The sequence below is a fragment of the Serinus canaria genome, chromosome 7 (genome assembly GCF_022539315.1).
Source record: "Serinus canaria isolate serCan28SL12 chromosome 7, serCan2020, whole genome shotgun sequence".
In the NCBI taxonomy this organism is placed as follows: Eukaryota; Metazoa; Chordata; class Aves; order Passeriformes; family Fringillidae; genus Serinus; species Serinus canaria.
In genome coordinates, this window is record NC_066321.1 from 29,217,260 (window position 1) to 29,239,016 (window position 21,757).

General features: G+C 47.9%; 1 protein-coding gene across 1 annotated transcript in view; it reads left to right on the forward strand.

The window, feature by feature from the left end:
* The first annotated feature begins 2,137 nt into the window (after positions 1-2,137).
* The window catches only part of TMEFF2 (transmembrane protein with EGF like and two follistatin like domains 2), a 130,891-nt gene continuing 111,271 nt past the window's right edge, over positions 2,138-21,757 (forward strand). Inside the window, exons 1-4 of the mRNA XM_030241541.2 lie at positions 2,138-2,335; positions 3,697-3,806; positions 9,624-9,753; positions 12,430-12,456. Coding sequence (XP_030097401.1) covers positions 2,155-2,335; positions 3,697-3,806; positions 9,624-9,753; positions 12,430-12,456 — 448 coding nt within the window. The 5' untranslated portion in view covers positions 2,138-2,154. The remainder of the gene's footprint in view (positions 2,336-3,696; positions 3,807-9,623; positions 9,754-12,429; positions 12,457-21,757) is intronic.

A 21,757-nucleotide genomic window follows, 5' to 3' on the forward strand; every position in this document is an offset into this window, starting at 1 on the left:
TTTAATTGTAGCAAAGGCTTCTGGAGAACAGGTGGGCAGAAGAGGTCAATACAGATAGCAGCAGGTGGGCAGAGCAGGGAGCAGACACAGATGTACAGGGGAGAAAGGAGCCAGAAGAAAACCTAGTTTAGAGCTTAGGGAGAAGCTTGGCGGGGATTAACTGAGCGTGAAGTATTCCTTGGCTCCCGCACACCATGCCCCTATATGAAGGGATAATAAGCAGTAGCGCGGGTGTAAGGATTTGTGCGGACACTCAGCTTAGGGGTCGAAAAGAAGGCCATACTTTCGGGAACAGCAAACTTCCAGCAGGGTCTCCTCGCACACACTCGGGGGTCTCAGGCCCAGAGGGAGCAGTACCCCACTCTCGGAGCTCTCCCGCGCCGTGCTGGAGCCCTCGGCGATGCCGAGCTGCCCCCATGGGCGGAGGAGGGGGCGGAGGAGGGGCAAGGCCAGCCCAGCTCAGCTCAGCCCAGCCCAGCCCAGCCCAGCCCAGCCCGCCTGCCCGCCGCCCGGCATCCGCGCAGAGCCCCGGTCTCGCCCGGCCCGGCTGCTCCGCCTGCGGCTCCCACCGGCACGGGCGGCCGCGGGGTCCAGCGCCCGTTTTTAGAAAGCGCTTCCCTGCTGCCATCTGCAGAAATCGATCCGATCTTTTTTTTTATTATCCACCAGTCTAAGGCGTCCTTGTCGCCCAAGCCGCCGGCCGCTCCATCCTGCCGGCAGCACGGCCGCACGTTAAGCGCCGCTCGGGAGCCAGGGTCCGATTTACCTGGCGGGTGTCTGCCGGCTTCGCTGCGCCCGGGCGCCGAGCCCGGAGATGCGCGGAGGAGAGGGCGAAGTTGGACCGCCCCGAGCCCTGCGGCGGGGGCCGGCGGCTCCCAGCACCGGCCGCGGGGGGAGGGTGTGGGGAACACCGCTGCCGGGCTCCCGCCGCCGGGAGAGCGAGCGGAGTCCCCCCGACCGTCCTGGCAACCGGCTGCTAAAACTGACGCCCCAGATGGGAGGAGGGAGGAGGATCCGCGGTGCAGGGCGCAGCGAGGGAGGCGGCTCCCGCAGCCCCGTGGCACATCGCCGGCTGGAGGCGGCGGGATGCTGCTCCGGGGCTGCGCTCCGCCAGCGTGCCTTAGGTGTGGGGGCCAGAGCAGCTCTCTGTGCTAGAGTGATGGTGCATTTTCCTCCGGCTCCGTAGCGGGGATAGTGGGATGTGCCGCAGCCCGAGAAGACCTTGGCCGCTGCCTGCCGAGGCTGGGCAAGATCTTCCCTCTCTCCTCTCTTCTCCCTGCTTTCCCCGCAGTGCTCGTTTCTTCCCCTCGTCACCTCTCCGGCCCCGTGCCCGCTCCAGACCCTACAGCCGTGACGGTGTTTTATTTTCCTAACGTCGCAGCCGCGCGTGGTTAAACACCGGCACCCGGGCGCGCGGTTGGCAACTTCAACAGCGCCCGGGCGAGTGCGGTGTGTGTGCGAGGAGGGTGCCACGGATGTCCCTGCCCGCGGGCGCGCTTGCCACCTGCGGCTCGGCGCCGGCCGGGGTGCTGCGCGCACATGTCGGGGCGCGGAGAGGCACGGCGCTGCCCGGCCCGCGCCCCGTCGGGGCCGGCGCATCCCTGCAGCCGGCGGGACGGCGCCCCCGGGAGCAGGGGTGCGGAGCGCCGCCCGCGGCCCCGCCGTCCTCGCGCCGTCCCCGCGCCGCCGCCGCCTGGCCCGGCCCTGCCCCGGGCGCTGCCGCGGGGCGCAGCGGCTCCGCCGGCCCCGCCCGCCGGGCCCCGCATCCCGCTCGGCCAATGGGGGCGGCGCGGCGGCGCACGTGACGCGGCGGGCCGGGACCTGCTGCTTCCCCCGCGCAGAGGGATGCGGGCGGCAGAGCGGGGCAGGCGGCGGCGGCGGCGGCTGCGCGGCGGCGGCCCCTCCGCGCCCTCCCCCCGCTCCCCGCCGCCCGGCCCCTATGGCAGCTGCTCCCCGCCCCGCCGCCGCCCGCACCCCCGCGCCGCCCCGCCGGGCTCCGCCGCTCGCCCCAGCGTAGCGCCCGGCCGCCGCTCGCCGACCCGCTGCCGCCGCCGGCCGGGGCCCCGGGATGCTCAGCGGCCCCGCCGCCCGTCCCTGCCGCCCGCCGCGCCGCCCGGGGGGCACGCCGCTGCCGGAGAGTTGAGTTAGGAAGTCATGGTGCCCTGGGAGCCCTCCCCGCCCCGGCAGTGCGGCGGCGGCGGCTGGACGCTCTGCGACTGCTGCTGCTGGCTGCTGCTGCCCGCCGTGCTGCTCGTCCTCGCCCGCCCCGACAAGCTGGCGGCCTTCCCTACCTCCTTAAGCGACTGCCAGACGCCCACCGGCTGGAACTGCTCCGGTAAGCACCGGAGCGCCCCGCGCCCGGCCCCGCCGTGCCCCGCCGGGCGCTCGGAGTTGCGCGGACGAGCCCGGAGAGGCAACTTCAGAGGGTGATGCCGCGTCCCGTTGAATGCACGGGAAGAGCGGAGGGTAAAAGTCCCGGGCGTCGGGGCTCGCCGCCGTTCCCGGTGCGACCGCAGCCCCCGGGGCCCCGCTTGCCTCCTGCTCCGCGGTGCCGGGCGCGGCAGCCGCGCCCTCCGCCGGTGCGGGAGGCTCCCCGGGCAGAGAGAGCCCCGGCCCCGCTGAGCGGCTCCGCGCTGGAACGGGGCACTCGGCGGGCGGCTGCGGGAGACGGGGCCGCGTGTGCGCATCCTGCGGGCGGCTGCCGCCGAGCGCACCGAACGGAGAGCGGATCGGGGTACCGGCGTCGCCACACCGGGAAGCCGCTGCCCGTGTCTTAAAGTCGGGCTGACCTTTGTAACGGGTTTCCTATGCAGGTCAGCAGCCGGTCCTTTTCCGATGCCTAAAATAATTCGGGAATTAGACTGTGGTAGCCTCCTAAGGGGAAGAGCGTTATTTGGGGTACTGCGTGGATCGCACATGACGTGTTAGATCGGAGGAATTTGCGCTGTGAGCTCTTCGTTTTAAACATATAGCGATACGGTTAAGAGCGCTCGGATGGTTTTAAAAAAAATCAATGGATTCAGATCTTAATAGGTTTGGAGTCTGATATAGCTGTTTTGCTTAGTATCTCGCCACTCGCTGTTGGAGTGGGAAGTCAGCTAGCGAGATCTGAAATTCATGCTTGTATTCGTGAACTGAATGTTCAGTCAGATCTGTTGGTTTTTCCTGGAGAATATGAAGGCAAAGAGCTCGGTTCACTCAGCGGCTCGTGGGGAACCTGGCACTTCTCCTGTTAACTTAGAGGTCATCAATCTTCATTGGGATCAGGCAGACCATCACAGAAAACACACAGCCTGTTTGTCTTTATTATTGGGGGCTTTGTTGTGTCATGGGCTGGAGAAATTCCGATTTGGACTTTTGTCCAACAGATTTGTGATGGGATGGGGGTAAGTTGATGACATTTCCAACCCGGAGCCATGAAATAGCATAATTACCGGGTGACTTTTGAGGAAACCGAGTCTGTGAAATGGAACAAAAAGTGTGTGAGGTAGTGGGGAATAAGAACTGAGAGAAACACCGAGGGAGAAACGAGGAAAAGTGAGAAGCTGAGGACAGGGAAGGACAAAAGGAAATCTGGACTCTGTCAATTTCATCAACAAGGTTATTGTGCTGTGTGCACTAGAATGCAATCACCCCGTTTTGTTCCTCTTGCTAGACCAAAGCTGACTTTTTTTTTTTCCTCTCTTTACATTTGAGGTTACGATGACAGAGAAAATGATCTCTTTCTCTGCGACACCAATACCTGTAAATTTGATGGGGAGTGTTTAAGGATTGGAGACAGTGTGACTTGTGTCTGTCAGTTCAAGGTAAGAAGATTGATATTTCGTTCTCCAATTCACTAATGAGAATACAAATCAAGGAACTGCCTTTATAACCTATCACTTGGCAATTTATTTCTCTATGTGCAGAGGGCAATTTATTTCTCTATGTGCAGAGAAGTTAGAGGGCAAGCCTGGCAGTGTGTATAAAAGCTGGCAGGAGAACCAACTGGTGTCAAGAAGACATAAGTTTCTCTGGGAAAATGTAGATGCTGTGGCTTTAAATGTCCCTTTGGGTCTGCACTTTCAGGTTGTGCATTTCTGATTTTCCATCCCTGCCCTTTTAACGAGGATTTAGAGTCCTTTCTAAATTCATTTCTGATACAGATCATGGCTTATTGTATTCGGAGTTCTGATCTAGTTAAAGAAATGGATCTGTAATGTGCTTATGCAATATTTTCAGGAAGGGCTGCATAGTGACAATGCTTCTGCCTGTTTATCTGCCCAGCTGATCAGATTAAGGAGCAATCCCTCTGTTCCAAAATGATGAACTTCCTTTAGGTTTTATATAGTTTTAGGAGAGCTATTACTGAGTAGTAAGGGGTTTTCCTTCTATTTCTTCTCTCTTCCTCTCTCAGCTACATCTAAACCTCAGCCCTTCTCAAAGTCAGATGATTTCATTATGAAGGATTCCATTTAATGTTTTAGCTAACTCGCAGAACAGCTGGTCTTTAAATAATGACCTGAATAGAAACTGCACAAATTAAAGGAGTTTAAAGCATGGACCAGCACAGAGTTGTCCGTGTGTTTATGCACCAATGTTTTTCTGCATTTTAATGTGGATTGGTGAAGTTGTGAAACTTACAATGCCGATTTGAGTGTTTGCAGGCCAAATAGTGAACAGCTCAAGACTGGGCACATCTGTAATGGCTGTGTTAATATCCAGCTTTGATAGATGTTAAAGCATTGCAAGTATCATTTATATTTCTAGAGACAAACGTGCCTTTGGAGATAAAACCCAAGTGATAAGTTCCTTCATTTGAAACAAGGAAGGAATTTTCTCTAATGAGAGCAAGACAGCAGTTCTTAAATGCTTGTGTTTCTCATGTTGGAAGGGAATTCATATTGACTGTGGGAGTCTTTTATTCCGTTTGGAGTTTGCATGCAATCAAAAATTCAGCGTGAGAATGCAGTTTTGAGCATTTCCCTTGGCTCAGCATATGCAGTGATACAAGGGTTATGGTCTGGTCTGTTTTATCTTTCTAAGAAAAAGCTGTGAGGCAGTGAAATGTCTGTGACTTGTCCCATAGCCTGATGGTAAGCCAGGGCAGATGTTGTGCTGTGAGTCTCAGGAACTTAGAGCAGCCACTGAGAATGCTTGGGTCTTGTCTTTGCTCCCAGTTTGGTGTTGCCATCTGGAACAAAGCAGTGAACTCATAGCCTGGAGGGTGCAAACTCAGATGTTGCCATTGGCAAGGAAGAAGGCATTGGGAGCCCTGCTTTCCCAAGGCAGGGGGCTAATGCCTGGTGGGCATTGGCATAGCATTTGGGGTAAATGGAGCTAGGTAAACCTCTCCAGGCTCTGTGGTCCCCTCTTTGAGAGGTGAACAGTCTAAGTATGCTGAGTTTAGCAGTTCTCTCGGGGGCAGTTGAAACAGATTAAAGGAAATCAGGCAATTGGTATATGAATATGTAAATAAGATCAAAATAATGAGTTGGGCAACTGTGGGCCGATCACTAGGAAATGGGTTGAAATCAACAGCAGTCTTTGGTCTCTGTGGCCTTTGGATCAGGCCCTGCAAGCCCTCAGAGCTCTCTGTGGAGCTGCAGGGCTGACTGTGACCTTGGAGGGCAAATTACCTGTGGCTGATGCTGTGCCAGCGCTGCCAAGGGCGCCCTGGTGCCGGGGGCTTCTGTACTCAAACACGAGTGCTTTGAGACAGACAGAGCTTGGAGGGATGTCAGCTGCTCTTGTAACATCACTGGACACTGTGACAAGCCAAAAAGATATGCCACTGGAGCAGAGAAATAATTTCTAGTGTGGTGTGTAAGACTGGGAAGTGAGACAGAGAAAGATGGCCAGGTAACTTCTGTCACGAGTAACGGGGACCCCCATCAGAATTCAGGGCTCCCATTTCAGTGACAGCTCTCTGTGGTGATAGTGAGCAAATCAACAGCAGACTCCTCATCACTATAACTGTGCTTTGTGTCTCCTTCAGATATTTGGCAGAATAGACAAGGATAGAGAGCTCATTTTGCCTCAGTACTGATGAAAAGCTCTGGGCTGACTAGCCTGTGTCTTGAGGGGCTGAGAACATGGAAGTGGAGAGCAGGGCTTCTGCAGTCTTTGTTTGGGGGTTTGTTCAAACCAGAATTACAGATGCTTCATGTCTGCCCAAGTGGAGTTAAAATTAATTTATTTTTATTTGAAAGTTTGAATATGATCAGACTGCTCTGGAACACCCAAGTTAGGCTTCCAGCCCTGGAGAGCCAGCAGGCAGGTGCTGAGAGAGGGCTCATATTGGCTCGTTCTCTTGTCACAGTCTGCTGTGACAGCTCTCAGTGAGACATGTATTTTATTGAAAAACATCCTGTCCCACTCTGATCAGGATATGCAGATGTCCCCAGTGCAGGACAAGCCCAGACTTTGGTGCTGGCAGGGAGGGAAGGCTCTGGGACTGTTCTGGCTCCTGCAGGAAGGCTGAGCATGTGGGAAACCACCAGCCCTTCCCTCCCTCACACTCAGTGGGTCCAACAGAGGGGGTGTAGAGCTCTGCCAGCAGGCAAGGGGCTGGAGACCTGGCTTGCTGGGGTCTGTAGCTGTTTGCCCAAAGCCATAGGTCTGGCAGCTGGGCTCTTCCCTCTGACATTTCATGAACATATCAAGAAATGTGCCAGGTGTTTCCATCAGTGTCTTTCCTCTTGAGCCACCAAGCCTGTGGACAGTCACTGGTTTTTATGGGAGGAAGGAGTCCTGTTTTCATGCATTTGAGTCTTCCACGTGCTTCAGTGTTTGTGGAGCTGCAACATCACCTGTCCTGATGACCTGTTGGACATCACCTGTCCAACCTCCAGCCTTGTTATATTTCCAGAATATATCTTTCTGCTGCTTGGTTCAAGATGTGGGTGGCATTTTGGGAGTAGTTGATCCACGGAAGTAGGAGGAGGTCAAGCTTTTAACAGTGTTACCAGGAGGAGGAGGAGTTATACAGGTTACAATTATCTTTGGGAAACAAACCACCCACTTTCAGTGCACAGCAGCGATCCAAAGGCTCCCAAAGATGGTTTGTCCCTGGCTGTGACAGTGGGCACTCGAGGCTGCAGGTGCTGAGGAGCCTTTGACTGGCACTTGATGGAATTGCATGAGTCCATTTCCCTGCTCTACAGCTGTGTTTTAAAAACTGGCACGTGTGAGAGAGAGGTGAACAGCATGGCACTGTGCTGCTGGTTCAGTGGGTGTTTTAACATGGATTTCCCTGAGGCCTTGCTCAATTTCCTTGGGGGGATGAGCAATCATTCCTACGTGTAGGGCCTGGTCTAGTGAGCCCTACACCAGTGACAAAAAGATGTCACTAGGCTGACATGCAGCACGTGACATTCTCCAGCACGAGCAGGAGGTGTTTGTGACTGTGATGAGCTGTGAGAGCAGGACTCAGCCTGGGCAAACACAGGAGTCTGGCTGTAGTGGGTTAGGAACCACCTGGTGACCAACATCACAGCCCTCTCATTGCTGGGCTTGCTTTCTTTCCTGGGTAACTTCCCTTACAGTTTCCAGCTCAAAGCCAAGGCAGGATCCATATGGGTGATACCCTCCCTTTGCTCCTTATGGCTCCTGCCTTTCCCCTCTGAATCCTAGTTTTCCAAAGGTTCTGGTGGGAAGAGTGGACTGCTAATACTTCCTGGGATCCTGATGTCTCTCAAATGCATTTTAAAATTGGCCAGCCTTTGGAAGAAGTTCCAGCCTAGCTCGTAGCACTGCTCTGTGTGGATTGGGATTTCACCATTTCTGTGAAAAATTGGGATTTCACCATTTCTGTGGGGCTGTCTGGCCTTTCAAATCTGCAGCTGAGTCCGTGTCAAAGATCATCCCTTGCCCTGGGTGAGAGCAGCAGAGGAGTTGCCTCTGTGCTTCTCAGGCAGAAAAGTTGCCTCTGTGCTTCTTAGGCAAAGAATCCAACCTTGTTTCTACATGTGAGAAAGCCTGCTGAGATACTCCAGGCCAAATTCCTCCCAAATCCTTGGGTGACAAGCAGATATTACACCTAGAGCAAGCATGATTTGATGCTTCATGCTTTAAAAAACATGCACGATTGTGTTAATTGTCCTGGTTATGTATTCCAGATCAGCCTCTAGCAATTGCTGCTGAGCTTCTGGATGAAGTTGGCATTTTATGCTTGAAACGTTGCTCAGATTTGGGACATAATGGTGAAAATAGCCTAGAAACATTTTTAATCAACAGTTTAAAATCTCTGCATGGAGGAGCCCTTTGTGAGGAGCAGAAGGAGAGGATTTCTGCTGTTGTGGCTGCTGTTTTCCTTCCTTGTGCTGCAGGAAGAGGGTGCTGGGGGTGGGCAGCGTCTTGGGAAGATTGAAGAGAATACAATGCAAAAGGAAAATGTCATTTGTTTTGGCCCAATCAAAATGTCACTCTGACCAACTATGAATAATTTCTTGGCAGCTGCTCTGTGTGGAGGCCTGCAATTAATGCAATCTATGCAATTGTTTGTGTTAATCACTTCTGTAGTCATTCAGTTTAAAGCATTTTTGATGTTAATATCCCTGATATTTCAGTTCTGTGTGTTACATTGTGCCCAACAAACACACCTCAGATGCATAATGGCATGATACAGCTAAACAGGATGTATGATTTCTTCTAGATTTTTACTTGGATTTAGGCAGAGGTGAGCATTTGTAAATAATAATTGTGATCATTCCATTTGTTCTAATTAAACAATGAGGCATACCAGGAGTAGGGTAATCACGAGATAATAATGTCCCTGGTGTAATTGCCATGTTCTGGGCACATCCAAGTATTTCTAAGCCTCCAAGCATGATTATCTTGTGATAACTGCACCCTGTAGGTTGCCCAATTTTCAGTCTAAAATGAAATGATTATCTTTTTTAAACGAAGGAGAAGGGGCAAAACTGTCTTCCAGTGGGAGAGGAAATCAGGCAGAGCTCAGCAGGAGTTTGAGCCCAAGCAGGGGTGTGTGGTGGGAGACACTCCTGCCCTGGCTGAGCTGGCTGCAGTGCTGCTGCTCCTGCCCACTGGCCACCGTGGGGAGAGCTTGGACCTTGATGGAGCATCCCAGCTGCAGAAATGTCAGTGCAGAGAGAGGGATGGGCTTAGATGGTTGGTGTCTCAGGAATCATTCCCCTCTGCCAGTCAGTACTCCAGCAGCTGGACACACACTGGTGTGTGCAGACCTCTGTAGCACTGCAGGCTGTGTGTGCAGGAGCAGGGAAGAGAGAGCCTGTTGATTACTGTTTGTCTGGAGCCTTCCAATGGTAGCACAGGAGCTGTGACTGCAGATGTGAGGAGTCCTTTGCCTTATTCCTTCCCTGGGAATGCCCCCTGCTCCTGCTGGCAGTCAGAGACCTCTTGGGGCACTCACTGAACACTTTGCCCACTCAGATTACCTTTCCTCTAATCTCTTCAAATCTGATTTTTCACTTTAAAAATACCCCTCCCTCTCCCCAGTAGCTGTAAAGGTGAGGGAGGAACGTCAGTGTCCCCCTCCCTGTGGTTTTCCCAGGGTTTTTAAGCTGGCAGGGAGCAGGGTGTGTGTGTGGGGGCACCCCAAGGGGTGCAGTGTCCCCTGTGCTGGTGTGACTAACGCTGCTGCTCTCTGTCCCTCCCCCCAGTGTAACAATGACTACGTGCCCGTGTGTGGCTCCAATGGTGACACCTACCAGAACGAGTGCTACTTGAAACAGGCTGCCTGCAAGCAGCAGAGTGAAATCCTGCTGGTGTCCGAGGGATCCTGTGCCACTGGTAGGTATAACTCACCCCAGGAAAATGGCCTGGGGATGGCAAAAACCATTTGCATTCTTGCTTTGAGTTCATTGCTGGTTAACTTTTGTGGAGAAGTCGCTGCCATCCTTCCCTTTTAAGTACTTTCCTACAGGCTCACAGTCCCTGACCCACTGTACCCCTGGCGCTGTTTGGAAGAGTTCAGCACAGAAGTAGATTTGGTTTTTAATTTGTGTCTTGTGCTCCTGATCATCCTGTGCCCTGCCTGCACTTCTGAAGTGAGCTGGTAGCAGATTAAGTGAGCAGATGTCTGATAAATGGGCATCTGGATTACCACAAACCTCTCCATAATCTGGAGAGAGAGAGCTGCACCATGATTGCCTGCAATCCAGTTCCTTAGGTTTTTTTCCTTATCCTTGTAGGGCCAGATCCCCAGCTGGTATGATTCACCAGAGCACTGGCTGTAATGAGTCCTGCCAATTCATACCAGAAATTAGATTTAGTCCAAAGCACACATCATGAGCAGGTCTGTGCCACAGGTGTTTTGTTCTGGGCTTGAGCAAGCTGACTGGTGTGTGAGACAGCTCTGCTCAACTCTGAGCCTCGTGAGCTGTTTATGTCTCAGCTTGCATGAAAACAGCTAGAAAGGTGAATGAGCAAAATCTGCCAGGAAAACCCAGTTGCTTGTGTGCAGCAGTTCTTGATGTTTTCCTTTCGTGCTCGGTATCTGTTAGAGGTGGGCAGTGAAGTTACCTTGAAAAGAGCAGGAGTAAGCCTTTGTTCTTGAGAGAGTTCTTTAAACTTAAAGCAGAATTTTTTCTTGGCTGAGGATGGAGGAGTCAATAAAAAGTACATTAGACAAACTTTTTTCAGTGCTGTAATTTCATGTTTCATACACCTGAGAGAAAATAAACTCCTTTCTCTGGAAATGTTGTTCCTCTCTGAAGCTGTTACCTGACAATTTTCAAGAAGAAAAAAACATATGCTGCAATTTTTTTGTCCATAAATTGGTATTAAATGGAGCTCGGGCTGACAAAACCTACTGTGGTGTAGGATTTGTTCAACTTAGGAAATTCTCTCAGCACAGCAACTGGTCTTTTTGGTTCAAACTTTTTGATTAAAGAGATAATTTCAGCACATTGCTACACCTTTTCTGAAACTTATTTGCCTGCTGGCAATGACTGTGTTGGCAGCGTTCTCTTTGAAACACGTTGTGGATTTCAGAAACAGAGAAGGAAATAAAAAAATATTTTCCTGAAGTCTTGCTCAAGGTCTTTGGCCTCTTTTTCCTTTTCCCAAGGAGGAGCTCAGTGGAGAAGGGAACAGCCATTTTTTTTAGGTTTTCTCTATGGGATGGGGCAGAGAGAGAGGGTGCTGAAGAACCCCAGCAGAGTCCTGGGCTTCTGGGAGAAGGCAGGAGGAGGGACACGAGGTCCTTTTCTGCAGAGAGCCACATACCATGGCAGCTCACTGTGGCAGGCAGCTGACAGCAGATGCTCGTTTCTTTTTCTGTGCTGGGCACATCTGGCACAGCTGGAAAAGCAAAGCTTCCCAGGGCCATGGGGGCACTGTAGTGCAGACCTTCCTTCCCTCTTTCCTCAGTAGCTCATTTGGGAAAGAGCACCAGGAGAAAGGATCAGACCAGGAGAATTCAGGACATGGTCACTGGGAAAACACTGTTATTTCTGTTCCCTTTCTCAGCCACCTTTTGCAGCTGTCCTTTGCAGCCTTGCTAAACCTACCACTTGAAGCAACTCTTGCAACCAATTATTTAGCAAAGATTTTCCTTTTCTTTCTTAGTTTTGAGCAGTGATGGCATGTGCAAGTTGAGGTCCACCAGACCTTGCCGTCAGTAAATGAGATCTAACAGTTCTCAGGGTACTTCCATCCCTAAGCACAGCTTCCAAACTCTTTCTGTTAATCTTGATGCTGACCAATGCATAACTGCTCCACCAAGGGGAGGATAGGATGGCAGCCTCCCTCCCTTCCCTGCAGAAGAAACTCCTCTTAGGCATTATTTTTGGTAGCCCTGTGTGTGTGCATTTCCGTGCTCTGCCTTGCTTAGAAAGTTTCTTACTGAAGCTCTGGGCTTGGCAATTTTGTGATGTTGCACTTTCTAAATTTGTGGCTCATCATTCCAGCCAACAAAATGTCGAGCAGAGGAAAAAGAAAGCACTCAGTCTTGAAACTCAGCAACAACCTTGAGGAAAATGGCATTGTACTAATTTACCTGAAGGCTTTGAATAATAGTAATTTAATGGTTTATTCCAGCTAGTTAGAATCTGATGAGATGTCCTGTTTCCTAAAGATAATGATACAAATTTACAAATGGGCTTTAAAATTTCACCTTGGTGAGGATTAGCAGCGACCAATTGGAGTAACTTTGTGCTACTGCTGGGAGCAAAGATTTACTGCTCTAAGTACAACAAAACGAGGTAGGGACTCCTAAGGACATTGCAGCGTTCTGTGGCTTACATTATTTTCATCTGATAGAGAGACTTTAAAGGAAAAAAATAAAACAGAGACATGAGAAAGATGGCTTGAGTGAATTACATTCAGATTAGATCTCTATAATTTACCCAGGGATGCCATCAAAGGCGAGCTGCACTGTAGAACACTTCACTGAAGCCTTGCTTTGCATGCTCCCAGCACATACTGGAGCACATGAATATCAATTCCTTTCTGTTCTTTTCTCAGATGCTGGCTCAGGATCTGGGGATGGAGGTAAGAGCCCTCTTTTAATATCTCTGTTCTGGTGTGTGCACACATTGTCTTCCACAATTTCAGTTGTAAGTGGATATACTTTGCAATCTAAGTTGTTGCACTGCATATTGTCTTTTGTTCAGCTCTCTCTTTGAAAAAAGTGGTGTTTTGCATTTCAGTCAAGCTGGAACCTAATCATGACATGCTGTTTTCCAGGGAAATTCAGAAAGCAGTGTTACTTCTAATAGGACTTGGAATTATTCATAGGTTGTGCTAGGAGCTCTATCTCCATCTACTGTTACAGTTGCACTCATTTGTTTTATGTTTAGGGTAATATTACTTTTGTTTTTAAAACATGAGCCATACCCTTGGCTCCTCCTCACTGGAGGATTCAAGCCAAATATTTTGTGGTAGAAGAAAGCATTCTTTCAAAGATATGAAGAAATGTCACAGGGAAAGAACAATGTGTTTTTATAAGAACAGCAGCAACAAAACTGAACATGGAAATAGCCTGAGCCCTTTGTGGCATGCAAGGGATACTGTAAAATGCAGGCAAACCAGCATTTAAGTAGGGGCTTATTTTATTGTTTTTGGGGGTTTTTTTTCCTTATTTCTTGGTGCAGTCGTGGTGAATTTGCTTGTCTGACATCAGTCCTTCTTGGGAGTGTAAGAGTTGGGTCTGGGTAGTGCCCTGCCTTGGGGCAGGGAGTGTGACTTTGGGGCTGGTGGGTTCTCTGGGGGGCCAGGGCTAGGCTGGGTAGTTGGGGAAGGCTGTCCTGGAGAGCTCCACTCCCTCCTGCCCCAGCTCCCTGAGTAAGCTCCAGGAGCCAGGGAAGGGCAAGGCCAGCATCAGGCTGGGGGGCTGCCACCAGGAGCTGAGCCAGCTTTTGGTGTGACATGGACAGCAGGGGTGGCTCAGACCCAGTTTTATGGCTACTCCTGGCTGGATTCAGGTTTTTCAAATACAATCACATCTCCTAGGCCTTGTTTGATGTTGGAAACCAGGATATCAGTGAGGGCAGTGTGTATGGAAGGCATTATTTTACCTGTGAAGTGGTCAACAGCATGAGCATGAGGCACTTCAAGGGGTCTGGTTTTGCTTTCTGGAACTCAGGATGCTTCAAGATGCTTCAAATCTGGCTCTCCCAAAAACTGCAACATGAAGTATTGCTAGTTTTTCCCAGCTATTCCTATTTTACTCTAATGTTCTTTTAGATTCTTTTTAAACCATTACACCAGAAAAATGCCTTGTTCAGTGCTTACTAGAAATCCACTATTTGATTTATATGTACTATAGGGTTTTCACAACTATGGTCAATAAATTGGTTTTCAAATGAAGTTGCACTAAATTCATTGTGCATGTACTAAGGAAGACAGATAAAGTTTTCAGTTTGTTTTGTAATTAGGAGATGGGAGAACAAAGTTGGCCACTTTTCAGAAAGTAATGAATTGCATTCTCAGAAAGCATTGGAGTTTAGAGGTGTGATTTCCAGAGACTTTCATTTTAGAAGCTTGTGTGGACAGAAGATGAGCAGAGCAGGGCCTTGGGACTGACTGTGCAGGTGGTAAGGAAGCAGATTTAGGAAGCAGACAGAACCAAGTTGGTACATGTGTTTAAAGGTCTACAAAGCTGCCTGGTGTTATTCAAGATTTAGTAGGCAGCTATGGCTGTTCTTGAAGCACAAAAGTATATTTATGTGCCCAAAGAAGCTAAATCCAGACAAGTAAATGTTGTCACTACATCACTCTTTACTAGACATGCTTTTGTTGTAAAGCTGTAATAAATTTTGGATGTCATCACAGTAAGTCTTGTGAAATCCACTCCAGCAGTCATGAGTGGGACGTGTTCCTGTGAGAAGCCCAAGGTCTTAGGCAATCTTCTGTGGTTTCTGATTTTTATTGAATTGTTCTTTTTTCTTTCTTATGCTTCTCCACGGAGTTTTGGTGAGCAGAATAACCAGTGCAGCATCCTTTTTAGCAAAACTCCTGCCTTAGGGATGGTCCCAGCCAGCTGTGAGATAAGGGAACAAAATTTTCAACAGCCTTGTATCTCCTGGTTGGATTTCTTTGCTCTGATGCAAGGAATGAGCTCAGCTTGTGTTGTTCTGGTTCTTAGAACATGGCAAGTTTCCAGCTTCGAGGTGGTTTCGCCCATGACTGACACCAGTTCAGCTCCCAGTGCTGCTGCTCCTTCAGTGGAGCTGTCACATGGGAACTGTACTTGCTGGAGGGCTCAGAAGTAGCTGGACAGGGGTTGGTGTGAGGGACAGAGGTAGGTGAGCACACCTTCTGGTCAGACAAGCCTCCTTTTCTCAGGAAACTGGCCAGAGCATGAGCAAAAGAGCCAGGGACTCTGTTTTGCTGCCAGGTTTTCCTTTCAGGTGCTCCCATCTGGGTTGGCAGGGAAGTCTTCTCAATTCACTCTGTAGGATTTGGGGTTTTTTTGCTTTCCTGTCATGGATGCTGAGATCAGAGGGGTCTCAGCTTTTCAGCACTTTAATGATCTTGAGGGCTTTCCAGAGGTGATTTAATCTTCCTTTATGCAGCAATAACATACAAAAGTCCCCTTATTTGTAAAGTGATGAGGGAATCTTAATCTCATTTGATTACTGAGCCTTCAGCATACACTTTTGGGGATATCCAGTAGATGGGTAGGACAGTAGGGGTTCAAATTTCTTACTGCAGAAGACATTTTTCCCTGTAAATGAAGATGAAAAATGCAGAATCAAGAGCCATTTCAGTGTTTTGATTGCAGAAGCTGGGAGTGTGGTGTGGAATTATTTAAAAACCCACATCCCAGAAAGATACTAATCAGAAAGCCAGAAAGGATGAATGTGAAAGACTTTATACAGAGAGTAATTTAAAGAGATTCCATTCATTTTCATCTATGCCGTTCTCTAGACAACTGGGTTTTTTTAGAACCCAATGATTCATGTTTTGGTCTTGAGCAGCTTGATAATGAATTCTTGCTCGTTTCCTGGCTTCCTTCTAACAGCAACAAACTCAAGATGCAGTATTTCATTATAGCTCCTAATGGGCTAAGAACATCTCTCCTGTTTCATTTTCACGCTGAGCACTCCTTTGCCCTGCCTGCATTGTCTGCACTCCCAGCTCTGTGGATTGGCTTTCACTCGCACTCTGCTGCATTCACTGAAGGTGACTGTCACCCTGGGTGCTGCTGTGACCCCCCAGCAGGACAGTGCACAAGCACCTACCTTGAATTCCTTTCAGAGACTTCTTCAATTTCCATTCAAGTCCTAATGGCTTTGGTGGGAATTCTGTGGGGCCTTGGGTACACACATCTTATCCTAGTTTGATTTTTATGTTCATTCTTTATGATCTAGGCTACAGCCAAATGAAAACAAACCAACCAAACGAGTGATAATTCATCGATATCCTCATCACCATTTATTTCTCAGTAGCATCTAGAGGTGCTAATTCCAAGAGTAGGACTCCAGGGTGGTACACCCTGACACTGTGAGGCAGTTCTTCACAGCAGGGGAGAGAATAAAAACTGTGAAGCAGTGCCTGGGTGTTCCAGCTGGGCAAGGGCTGGAAGCTGCATCACATTCCAGGGTCTGAATTGGGAATAGCACGTGCTGCTTCAGAGCCAGCCCAGAGCTGGGGCTTTTGAGCCCCAGTGTTTGTCAGCAAGCCCATGTGACATCCAGAAAGAATCAGAGATTATAGTGCTCTTAAACTTATTCCTGAGCTGTTAGACAAACCTGAAAGGCAACCACCTTACAAGACACCTTCTTTTCCCCCTCTCTCTGCCTCTCTTGCTTCGTGTGTGTATTTTAAGGATGAGCATGCCTTGTTTGTTTGTTCATTCTTTCAATTTATCCCTTCAGTCTTAGCCAGGAAAAAAAAATGAAGCCCTGCAGCTTTTTGTAGGTGCCAACATGTAGATTTAATGATAGATTAGGTATTCTGGTCTGCCTTTCCTGTTGACTTAGAGATGTGTGAATAAACACATACATATTATAAATCTATATGGAGCAGCAGTCATCATGAAACACTAACCCAGAGAAAACAGGCTGGAAAAAAATTAACACTTTGGAGCCCATGTTATTTTTTTAAGGCAAACCACAATGCAGCATGTATATGCTGTTTTGTTTTTCCTTTAAGCAACAGGTAAATGGCTGCTCTGACCCAAATGCCTTTGCATTTTCTCTGTACTAGTTTTGAGTGGCGTACCTGAATTCAGCAGCTCTGCTGCTTTTCCAGTGATTCCCTTTCTGCTTTATTACAGTGTTGATTGATGGGCAGGGCTATGCAGAACACGCTGAATATTGCTGTAAACACTGTCCTAGCTATCACACTTGAGCCAAAGTACACCATAAAACCTGGAGTGTATATTGGTTTGAATGAAGCAGGGTATAAAATGCAGTGCTGATAAATACACACATACACACCTGTTCTCAATATGGGGGAGAATGCTCTGACTGTTCTAGTTTAACCTTGGAAAGAAAAGGAACTCATGTTTTGAGCTACAGATTCTTTTCCTGGGTGTAATAGGTAATTCAAGCTTCTCTCATGTGAATTCAGAAGATCTGCTGACCCCACGTGCGATTGTCAACTGCAATAAGGAAATAGGAAAGCTTCTTCTACTCTAATTTGATTTGGGAGATATAATTTAAAGCAGCATCAGAAGGTACAGAATCAACGTGCACCAACTGGGTAAATACCTCTGGAGGGAATGTTTAAGTCTTAAATGATTGACCTGGCTGTGGCTGGTCAAATATGTCTCCTTTGTTAAACAGGTTTTTACCTTGTTAACCTCAGCATGGCACTGAGCCCAAACCAATAAGCTCTTGGAAAGGCCGGGTTTATTAGCTCAGCCTCTTCGTTGTCCTGACGTGATTACATGGCATCTGACCTGTATAAGAGTTGGGTCATGGAAAGGCAGCTCATGTCTCTTTTTGGCCTTTAAAAATTAGGAAAGGATGAAGTTCCCATGTGTTTTTGTTGACCAGAAGAGAAGCACTTGGGCATTCGCAGGTGCCGGACTCCTAGACGCCTGCCAGGGCATTTTGTGCTGAGTAGGATGCATTAGCCACTTTGGAAAATCCTAGGAAGTGTGGAGATGACAGATTTAAGCTAAGTGCACTGAGCTCATCAGCCCTGCTGGGCTGAAATGCTTGAGCAAATCCCCATAGCTCCTGGAAGCTCCCCAGGGCTCTAAAGGACCAGCCCTGGAAGATGGTGGGCTTGGATTTCCTTGCCTGGATCTTGCTTGTGTTTGGCTTGCTGCTTCTGAGGCTGCAATGCAAGCACCCAGTGAAAAGTGCTGTGTGTTCTCCCAGTGTTATTGATGGGCAGCAGTCCTTGCTGTGCTCCTGGTCCCATCAAGCAGGCACTGAGAAATGCCACGGGGAAGGAAGAGTTTTGACGGGCAGGGAATGATTTGTGGCCCATTTTCAGCCATTCATGCAAAACTGAAGAGAATGAATAGGAGATGCCATGAAGATGCACAGGCTTGTGTAGGCAAGAAGTATGAATGACGTTCATTCATAGCCTCTTTCCTGCATTATGCAATCCTTTAGGTTTTTGGCACTTTGTGTAAGTAGTTCAGAGCCACACAGCGATTCTATGAATGGAAGATGTTCACCTACATTAAAAACTACTGAGGATGGCCTGGTTTTGCTTTGGAAGTCAAAATTGCTTCTCTGCATAGAAACAGGGGAAAAAAAAATCCAGAATATGCTGGCTAATCATATGCAATCTGTAAATCCACTAATAACTAAGTCATCAAATTATCAAACAAATCCTATGATACTCCAGCAAACAGATTAAAAAAGCAGTGCCCGATCACAAACGCTCATTTATTGGTCTGCTATTGTAAACACAGCAAGAGAGAGATGTAGTGGTCTAGATTTGTCTGCTACATCTCTGTAAACCTGGATTAATTTTCCTTGTGCCAACTGTGGAGTCACTAGAGATAAGCCGTGATGACACTGAGAGGCAAATCTAGCCCACTGTTTTGCTTTTTTGTGCAGGAAGATCTTCCACAGAGGAAAAGAATGGTTTTTAAGTTTTCAAATGGCTCTTCCAAGCTTGCTACAAACACCTTCCATCATGGGGCAAGAGCATGTGTTCAAGTACATGCTTCGTTTTTATCACACGCTTAAAAGCCACTGACTTCTAAATTTCTCTTCTGAAGGGGGATATCTCGCACAAGTGGGATCTGAGGCAGTCTGGGAGTGACCAGAACTGCTTCAGATCCTCATGCCTCTTGTCATTATGTATTCTGTGGTTTAGTGGTGGAAGAAGCTGATTCACTGTCCACTTGCTTTGAGCAGATTTTGGTGTGACATAGGATTTTGTTAGATGCTCTCATGAGATCTTAAAAAGAACAAATGGGATGAAAACTGCCAAGTCTCTCTAAAGCTTTGTGTTTTCACTTTTTCTAACTCTTGCATTTCAGATCTCAGCTGCATCTGGCAAATTTAGTATATTCTGCACTTGATGTTTTAATTCCCTTTTGTCTAAGAGGTTTTCTTTCCTTTCAGAGATTGGGAAATGAAACCAGAAATTTTGCCTGCTATATTTGAAGTCAGTGGGAGTTCATCTTCAGGAAGGGCACAGCTGATTCCTAGACACTTAGCAAACTGGAGACACAGCCTCCTCCTTTATGTAAATGCACACACAGGACAAGTTTCATGAGTGTGATGCAAGCCCAGGAATCCAGAGCGATTCATAGTCAAATCCAGACGAGTTAGTATTTTATAGGAGAGCACTACCAGTTCTTAAGATGCTGCCATGAGTCTTCTAGCCCAGGTTTTTGAATAGCTTTATAGAAGAACATGCTTAGTTTCTGCTTTAAAACAAGCACACAGCTCGTTGCTCAGGAGAATACTTGAATAGAAGCCCAAAGTGTTCCAACAACAGGGAGATCTCTAAACTGCAGTTTGAAAATATCACAGCTTGGGGAAGGAGAGGTCAAAACCATTCCACATTATTTCACATGATTTTTTTTAATGCCTTGGACTTGTTTATGCCATTTCTTCTAGCTGCATGGGAGTTAGATCCTGATGGTGCTTATTTAAGCCCATTGAAAAAGCAGATATCAAAGCAGGGCTCTTTTAACCCCTGCAGCCCCAAATATCTTGCAGGCAGCAGTGTAAAGAGAGCTGGTTGAGGAATTTTAGTCTTGGTTTTCCATAAAGGTAAGAACATGGAAAAGTTCTAAAGGTCTGAGAGAATGTAGATGTGTAGGTATTAAAAAGGGTAAGGGGGGGTGAAAAAATCAGATATTTATAGGCCTGCCAATCTGACATTGATTGAGGTAGAACAGGACATGCAGTCCCGGACCTGCTCAATAAAGAAATAAATGAGAATTAATGCTGAGCAATGTGGGCTGATGTAATAGATTCTGTCAACTAATTGAAATGTTATTTATGAAGCTACAAGTTTGGTTGATACAGTGTACGTGGATGTCAGTGAAGCGTTTGGCATGCTGCTACATGACACTGATTAAGGAGCAAGAATCGTGCAGAATTGACGTGGTGTGCAATTAGAGGAGTAAAAACTGCCTTTCAGGATGTAATTATAAGTGGATTTATCATTGTTAGATAGGCAGCAAAAGGATCTGCCCTGTGCTCTTTATTTATTTGTTTGTTTTATAGTGGCCTAGGTGGGCACATACTGTTCTCACTGATCAGGTTCTCAAGTCATATCTGGTATGAAAAACACCAATCACTTGTTCTTAAAATTTTAAAGATTTAATAGTAATAAAATAGCTATAAAAATAGTAATACAATTAGAGTAATAATAATTTAGGCAATTTGAATTAAGACAGAATGAGACAATACAAACAAAGAGTTATGGACAGTCCAGGTACCTTTTCTGGGCAGCACAAGCCCGAAAAAGGACACAGTTAACAGAGGATTAACCCTTAAAAACAACAGCCTGTTGCAAATTCATACACCTCACACATGGTGCATAAATTCCATTCAAACACAGGATTCTGTCTGGTCATCGTCAGCTCTTCCTCCTAACCCCAACAGCACCTTCCAGGTGGGAAGAAGTTCATTTCTTCTGATAATGGAGCAATAAATTCTGAAAGATTGAGATGTCCTGTGGCAAGTCCTTTCTTAAAAAAAAGTATCCTACACAGCATAGTTTCTATTTTAACATTTTTTATAACCTAAAACTATATTTACCACACTACTTAAGAGAATTAATACAGCATTGCTTTTTAACACAACACATCTAATATTCATTTTAATATTTGCAAAAGCCAATCATAAAATAGGCATTTTTTCACATCTGGGAAACAAATGAGTGGCTCACTGTCACAACCCACTCTGATTTACGTGGTACTCTGGTGCCAAAGCAGGTCCTTTCATGTGGCCAAACATAAAGCCACAACCACGGAGCAAAGACAGGAAAGCAGAAAGTGGGTGGGGAACAGTGCTGGAAACAGTGATGCTGCAGAGGAAGCTGAGTTTTGGTAGTGGGCTGGTGTGAGAGTGCTCTGCACACACAGCAGGGCCAAGGGCCACTGGTGTGTTGAAGAATCAGGCTCTGGAGCAGGAGTAAGGATGTCAGATTACTTCCACCTTCCCCAGAGGAGGTGATGCAGCTCCCAGGGCCCTGAGAAGCAGGAGACAAAAGCTTTGATGCCTTAGGCTTTGTCCAGGAAAGGAAAGGGTTGCTCAGGTCACCCCCAGTCAGTACCAGTGTGGGGAACACAAAGGAGCAGCAGGCTCTTGATGCTGACAGACAAGGGTCTAACGAGATGCTGGGCTGGCAATTAAAGCTGGACAAACTCAGAGAGAAGTTTATGTGTGTTTGTAAATGAAGGCAACAGCACAATGAAGTGATTAAAAGTCAGGTGGGATTCTGCAGCACTTGAGGTTTTGACCCTTGGGTGTCGGGAATGCTCTGCTGAAATGGGGATGAATTTGAAACTCTCATGGAAGATCACAACAGATGCTCAGCAGCTCTTAGTTCTAGGTACCATAAATTAGTTTACACATGAATTGGGCAGAGTATAGCTTATTTTGTGCAGCAAGGTTGCTGTGCTAAGCAGCCCAGAAAGGGATTGATGATGTGGATATATTTGTTCATTTCAGAATCCACACAAGTGTGTTTCTCCCTGCCCTCTCCCATCTGACTGTGTACATTTACATCTGCACGTAGGGAAGCAATGTGGGCTTTAGTAGCAAGTGGAAAACTTCATGCATAATGCTCTGCTAATTGCTCTGTATTAAAAAATAGGCCAGACTGCACTGCATTGCATCCTAACACTTCTCTGTGCTGCCATTACTGGGTAACTTCAGTAGCTCTGATCTCATCTGAGCTGTGACAGGCCCCT